Consider the following 7,941-nt stretch of genomic DNA (forward strand, 5'->3'; position numbering starts at 1 on the left):
AAGATAGTAGCGTACAACAGACTTGTCTTGAGCATTACCATTTCATACAATAACACTGCTGGAGGAGGAAGCAGGGAAGTGAATTGGGGAATCATGGAAGTGGGTTCATTTGCATGGCATTATTCTGGCTATGAGGTATTTATTTCTGCCATGTTTCGCAAGTCTACCGATAGCTTTGTCTTCCACAGACTGTAGGTCACTGAAGCGAATAGCTAATGCTCAGCCCTCTGGGTTTACAGTACCTGACTACCGCAGTACATGATATCTATTTCAGTCAGTCCCCATGTGGCCTGGCTTTGAATCTCCTCAGCCAATGAGATACATGGTGAGATGTTGGTACAGGCTAATCTAACTGTCTCTCACATGGTGAAGTCACTGCATATATAAAACCAATACTCGGTACATTCAGTAAATGTTGCCCTTGTGGGAATCAAACCCACAACCATGGTGATGTCAATAGCATGCTCAAATCAAGTGAGTTAACGTCACCATACTCATCATAAATCATTAATTTACTAGCTATACATGCTCATTACACAGAGACTGATATACTGCATTCTTTTAAGGTAACTACAAAGAAATTGTTGATTTGTTTTGTATTTTTCTCCGCAAAGCTTTTCTGAGGACTGAAATTCTCAAAGACATTTTTACTTTGAGATCTGACTGTTGTTAACCTCTTGGTGTTAGGGGGCAGTATTTTAATTTTTGGAAAAAAAACGTTCCTGTTTTAAACTGGATATTTTGTCAGGAAAAGATGCTAGAATATGCAGCTTTGGGTAGAAAACACTCTAACGTTTCCAAAACTGTAAAGATATTGTTTGTGAGTATAACAGAACTGATGATGCAGGCGAAAGCCTGAGAAAAATCCAATCCGGAAGTGCCCCAGGTTTTGAAAGCGCTGCGTTCCAATGACTCCCTATTCAGCTGTGAATGTACCATCAACGAGCTTACGCTTTCTACGTATTCCCCAAGGTGTCTACAGCATTGTGACGTAGTTTTACGCATTTCTGTTTAAGAATAGCCATAGGCGGCCACATTGCGTAAGTGGTCACATGGTGTCTCCGAGAGAGATTCTCGCGTAAAATATAGAGGTAGCCATTATTCCAATCGGTCCTAGTGAAAAACGAATTGTCCCAACGGATATATTATCGAATAGATATTAGAAAAACACCTTGAGGATGGATTCTAAACAACGTTTGCCATGTTTCTGTCGATATTATGGAGCTAATTTGGAATATTTTTTGGCGTTTGGGTGACCGCAATTTCGGGCGAACTTGATTGGAGTCCACCTGTGGTAAATTCAATTGATTGGACATGATTTGGAAAGGCACACACCCTGTCTATATAAGGTCCCACAGTTGACAATGCATGTCAGAGCAAAAACCAAGCAATTATCTGTACAGGATTGTGCCGAAGCACAGATCTGGGGATGGGTACCAACACATTTCTGCAGCATTGAAGGTTCCCAAGAACACAGTGACCTCCATCATACTTAAACAGAAGAAGTTTGGAGCAACCAAGACTCTTCCTAGAGTTGGCCTCCCGGCCAAACTGAGCAATCAAGGGAGAAGGGCCTTGGTCAGGGAGGTGACCAAGAACCCGATGGTCACTCTGATAGAACCTTCCAGAAGGACAACCATCTCTGCAGCACTCCACCAATCAGGCCTTTATGGTAGAGTGGCCAGACGGAAGCCATTCCTCAGTAAAAGGCACATGACAGCCCACTGGGAGTTTGAAAAAGGCATCTAAAGACTCTCAGACCATGAGAAACAAGATTCTCTGGTCTGATGAAACCAATATTGAACTCTTTGGCCTGAATGCCAAGCATCATGTCTGGAGGAAACCTGGCACCATCCCTACAGTGAAGCATGGTGGTGGCAGCATCATGCTGTGGGGCTGTTTTTCACTGGCAGGGACTGGGAGACTAGTCAGGATCGAGGGAAATATGAACGGAGCCAAGTACAGAGAGATCCTTGATGAAAACCTGCTCCAGAGGGCTCAGGACCTCACCTTCCAACAGGCCAATGCCCCTAAGCACACAATCAAGACAACGCAGGACAGGCTTCGGACAAGTATCTGAATGTCCTTGAGTGGCCCAGCCAGAGCCCAGACATGAGACCGATCTAATATCTCTAGAGACCTGAAAATAGCTGTACAGCGATGCTCCCCATCCAACAGAGCTTAAGAGGATTTGCAGAGATTAATGGGAGAAACTCCCCAAATACAGGTATGCTAAGTTTGTTGGCTTCATACCCAAGAAGACTCAAGACTGCCAAAGGTGCTGAGTAAAGGGCCTGAATACTTATATAAATGTGATATTTCATTTGCTAAATTTTCTAAAAACCTGTTTTTGCTTTGTCATTATGGGGTATTGTGTGTAGATTGTTGAGGAAAAATTGAATCAATTTTAGAATAAGGCCGTAACGTAACAAAATGTGGGGAAAGTGAAGTGGTCTAAATACTTTCCGAATGCACCATACAGTATACCGTTGTTATGGACAAACTTTGTTCCAAAAGGTTGCAATGAGGCATAACATCAACAGTCATGAAAACTCATTTTATTTACTGCTCTCATAGTCAAGAAAAATACTGCATGCTATAAATGTAATTTAATATTTGCTTTTTACCAGATGGCCTACCTGGTTTTAACATGTAGTGCCCCTGTAGGTAGGTAGTTAGCCCTAGGTGGCTTTCCACAGTTCAACAAGGAGTGCTCTGATGAGGGGCTGCCTTGGCCCAAACCACAGCTATGCACCGTTTGCTCAGTCTGACGTGAGCTAAATAAAGAGGTGACTCTGCAAAGCATGTGCCATTTCTGTAATTAACTCCCTATCTGCAGGCAATCTGCCTGCCAGGCTTTATATAACCAGCATACATTGTTTATCAGAACACATTTACTATCAACTGTGGCTTATGTAACATCAATGAACAGGTGGCAATCATTTTATAATGTGGGAAAATTGTGACATGGTACAGTATGAATGAGGACTTCACTGTTTATTAAAAAAAAGATGCTACCATGTAAGATATACCATTTAAACTGGTTCAATTCATATTGGGTCTGTGCAAGCCTCATACTTCTGTCAATAGAGAGTAAATTGCTTATTTTTATTGTTTTTTTTCTCATTCTTTTTATTTGTGGACTATGCTTTCTTTTGCTTGGTGGTTTATGTAAGTTTTATGACACCCTTTGTCCCCCCAGAGGAACATTTTTTGGCTACAGAAGATGTCCAAGAGCCAAAGAAACATGCTGTATGTGCAAGCAGAAAGAAATGCATGCATTAGAATGTCCTCAACCAATGCGCTCTGTCCATGACTCAGTCTATATTCACAATAAATACTCTAACAATTGTATAAATAAAGGAATAGTCGAGGGATTATGTGATACACACAACAAGTTCTTTACAACCCTCGACACATTCAATTGTAAAAGAAGAACCTGCTTCTCTCTTATCTACGCCACATGACGAGGATTAAAGCAAATATAGCGACTCCAAGGTCAGCCACCTATGCCCATAAACTTCTTACATCTGACAATGTATTGTTTCCCCCTACTTGCAAGGCCTGTAGAAATAACATCTGGAACATCAATTACAAGCTCTACGCACCCAGATTAATTACAAATTACAGAGCCAAACAGATTGATTACTAAACCTCTAGCTGACATGGAGAGAGTCGCCCTCATCTAGTCTTCAAGTACTCTGGGTTGGAGTAATTGAAGAGCAGGAAGTCCATGCGGTAAAGGTTGTACAGCTTCTTTTGGTAAAAGGGGCTGATGTTTTGGAAGAACTGAGCTGCCATGTCCCCGTTGGTCCTGGTGCTCTTGCCTGAGGTAGGGAAGTGGACCTCCCCGTCAGCGCCAGCCAGCCGCAGCACAGAGCGGGAGTCCTGCTCCAGAGTCTCATACTTCCCCACCACATCGTAGTGGACGAGGCAGGGGTGGCACAGTGAGTGGATCCGCTCCCAGTGCTCGTTGAAGGGCTCCTCTCTCTGTGTGCGGGGATCCACCAGGTAGTACACAAACTCCTGGAAGGAGACGTCGTTGCCCCGCTCCAGCGCATCCGGCTGGGGTTGGGGCCGATGCCGGCGGATTATCTTGGTGCCATAGCGCTTGTGGAAGGCCGTGTTGTAGCTGCGGGTGAACTTGTTGCGGTAGGCCGACACTAGCCTCTCGAAGGGCTCCCGCACAAAGATGAATTTCAGGTAGCTGCGCAGATGGCGGTTGATCTCATAGGTAGAGTACTCTGACAGTGTGCGTAGGTTGCCAGCCACGTGGGCCTCGTTGGCAGGGATGGCTAGGGGCTCGTGGTAGCGTCCGTCCCCCGTCAGGACCATGAAGACGCGTTTCCAGTTAGTACAGGCCACCTTGGGGACGTAGCAGTACAGCAGGCCATGCTTATCGTCCACGATGAGGTGGCGGAGGTCGTCTGGGGTCAACACCCGTCGCTTCTTGGTGTGGGTGAGACACGCCTGCTCCAGCAGCTCCCGCCGACCACGCAGAGACGTCTGCACTGCAGACAAATCCAACTACGGCCACAGAAAGAGGAGGGGACATACAAAGTCAACACCCACATTTAGAATTAAACACTTAAAAGTGATGAAATATTACATCTCTCCAAGTGATAACATCTTCATGTAGTCACATTCTCTGACTAAAACAGAGAAACGAAATTGAGTGGCCATGTGTGTGTTTGCTGTTCTACTCCATTCCATTTGAATAAAAAAAATGAAAATATATATATCTGACATGGAATATATACACTGCTCAAAAAAATAAAGGGAATACTAAAATAACACATCCTATATCTGAATGAATGAAATATTCTTATTAAATACCTTTTTCTTTACATAGTTGAATGTGCTGACAACAAAATCACACATAATGTATCAATGGAAATCAAATGTATCAACGCATGGAGGTCTGGATTTGGAGTCACACTCAAAATTAAAGTGGAAAACCACACTACAGGCTGATCCAACTTTGATGTAATGTCCTTAAAACAAGTCAAAATGAGGCTCAGTAGTGTGTGTGGCCTCCACGTGCCTGTATGACCTCCCTACAATGCTTGGGCATGCTCCTGATGAGGTGGCGGATGGTCTCCTGAGGGATCTCCTCCCAGACCTGGACTAAATCATCCGCCAACTCCTGGACAGTCTGTGGTGCAACGTGGTGGATGGAGCGAGACATGATGTCCCAAATTGGATTCAGGTCTGCGGAACGGGCGGGCCAGCCCATAGCATCAATGCCTTCCTCTTGCAGGAACTGCTGACACACTCCAGCCACATGAGGTCTAGCATTGTCTTGCATTAGGAGGAACCCAGGGCCAACCGCACCAGCATATGGTCTCACAAGGGGTCTGAGAATCTCATCTCGGTACCTAATGGCAGTCAGGCTACCTCTGGCGAGCACACGGAGGGCTGTGCGGCCCCCCAAAGAAATGCCACCCCACACCATGACTGACCCACCGCCAAACCGGTCATGCTGGAGGATGTTGCAAGCAGAACGTTCTCCACGGCGTCTGCAGACTCTGGCACGTCTGTCACATGTGCTCAGTGTGAACCTGCTTTCATCTGTGAAGAGCACAAGGTGCCAGTGGCGAATTTGCCAATCTTTGTGTTCTCTGGCAAATGCCAAACGTCCTGCACGGTGTTGGGCTGTAAGCACAACACTCACTTGTGGATGTCGGGCCCTCATACCACCCTCATGGAGTCTGTTTCTGACCGTTTGAGCAGACACATGCACATTTGTGGCCTGCTGGAGGTAGTTTTGCAGGGCTCTGGCAGTGCTCCTCTTGCTTCTCCTTGCACAAAGGCGGAGGTAGCGGTCCTGCTGCTGGGTTGTTGCCTTCCTACGGCCTCCTCCACGTCTCCTGATGTACTGGCCTGTCTCCTGGTAGCGCCTCCATGCTCTGGACACTACGCTGACAGACACAGCAAACCTTCTTGATGTGCCATCCTGGATGAGCTGCACTACCTGAGCCACTTGTGTGGGTTGTAGACTCCGTCTCGTGAAAGCACCGGCAGCATTCAAAAGTGACCAAAACATCAGCCAGGAAGCATAGGAACTGAGAAGTGGTCTGTGGTCACCACCTGCAGAACCACTCCTTTATTGGGCGTGTCTTGCTAATTGCCTATAATTTCCACCTGTTGTCTATACCATTTGCACAACAGCATGTGCAATTTATTGTCAATCAGTGTTGCTTCCTAAGTGGACATTTTGATTTCACAGAAGTGTGATTGACTTGGAGTTAAATTGTGTTGTTTAAGTGTTCCCTTTCTTTTTTTGAGCAGTGTATATATATATATATATATATATATATATATATATATATATATATATATATATATATATATATATATATATATATATATACATATATACACACACACACACACACACACACACACACACACACACACAAACAAACCACACATTTCATTGCAAATAGCAATATATATTTATATTTCATAAAACGGCATTAGCACCTACCCGTCCAGAAGTACGTCCTGTCCTTGCAGAAACAGCTCCTCAGCTCCTGTTTGAATCATAACACCGAAAGATTCCTCAAACAAAAAATCTGTCTCACTTTCACTTTTCCTGATTTATTCGCCATGATGTCTTCGATGAAATCGTTGAAAATACAACTTTCCAAAATACTGCTGCGCGTAACAAGCGTCACAGTAAATCCTCTGATAGTCAAGGCGAGAATGGATGTTCGTTACGCGTGGTGGTCCAACCCAAAACCATTACATACTGGCATTTACCTCAACTCATTGGTTATCTACCCAGCTAGATTTCAAGAAGATCAGTGGTCATTGGGCAGAAACACAGTCAATCAACGTAGCTTCGCTAAAATTATTGGTGCGCAAGGTAGTCATCGCTCGTTGTCTTCAAATCAGTTCACTTCAGTCAATACTCCCCACAAAAAAAAACAATGACGTTTGACTGTGTTGCAAACATCCAGAGGAATGCACTGAAACCAACCATGACTAGATAAATGATTGTTTACCCTGTGTAATTACGTCGAATGATCCGTAAAAAATTGATAGAGATGGATTTCACTGCACAAACGGGTAGATTTAGGCTATAAAAATGGATTTTATCAAAGAAAACGGCACTTCATTTGATCACTGGGACCCTCAGGAAGAGAAATAAGAGCAAGATATCAGAATGTAAGTCATAATTTTACCTTCAGATGTGAATGTGTAAAAACTGTCATGGCGGAAAATGTTTTTGTTGTTGATTGCTCTTCTCAAACAAAAGCATGGTAATTTGTTCTCTGTAATAGCTATTTGAAATCGGAAAATGTAGTTTGATTACCAAGATTATAATCTTTTGAAGGATGTAAGACACTTGCATTTTCAAGAATGTTTAATGTTACGACGTTGTATTTTTAGTTGTCACTCTGAAATTTCCCCTGATGTTGATCGCAGCCATAAGTAAAGCACTCGCCATTGTGTTTGGAGTTAATACATTTAATCAGTTTCTGGTTAGCCGACGATTCACACAGCTGACGGACCATAGACCCCTCACCTCCTTCTTTGGTCCCCACACCGGAATTCCTTCGCTTGCAGCTAGCCGCATGCAGCGATGGCCATTATTGTTATCTGCTGACCAGTACGATATTAAGTACAGAAGGTCTGAGCAGCACTGCAATGCAGACGGCCTCTTAAGGCTTCCCTTACCTATCGCACACACTGAGCACACCCAGGCTGAAATCTTCTGTCCAAGTGAAAAAGTTCACCCAAACTGATCCAGTGATGTCTGAGGTCGTGGACATTGTCACTCGTGGAAGAGAAGGAGAGTGTCGGACAGCCTACAACCTTACCTAGTGAGGAGAAACAAGGTCACAGTTCAGTTCGGTTGCTTGCTATGGGGTTTTCGAGTCATCAAACCGCCGCCAATGAGAAGGCAGGTGCTTGAAGAACTCAATTCAGGGC

General features: G+C 44.3%; 1 protein-coding gene across 1 annotated transcript; it reads right to left on the reverse strand.

The window, feature by feature from the left end:
• Positions 1-3,424: 3,424 nt before the first annotated feature.
• Positions 3,425-7,585, reverse strand: LOC112221499 (carbohydrate sulfotransferase 11-like). The gene is made up of 2 exons (XM_024383633.2): positions 7,535-7,585; positions 3,425-4,527 (listed from the first exon to the last, which is right to left on the reverse strand). The coding sequence occupies exons 1-2, from the start codon at positions 7,583-7,585 to the stop codon at positions 3,682-3,684; spliced, it is 897 nt and encodes a 298-aa protein (XP_024239401.1). The 3' UTR covers positions 3,425-3,681.
• Positions 7,586-7,941: the final 356 nt, after the last annotated feature.

This window comes from Oncorhynchus tshawytscha, linkage group LG22 (assembly GCF_018296145.1).
Source record: "Oncorhynchus tshawytscha isolate Ot180627B linkage group LG22, Otsh_v2.0, whole genome shotgun sequence".
NCBI classification, from domain to species: domain Eukaryota; kingdom Metazoa; phylum Chordata; class Actinopteri; order Salmoniformes; family Salmonidae; genus Oncorhynchus; species Oncorhynchus tshawytscha.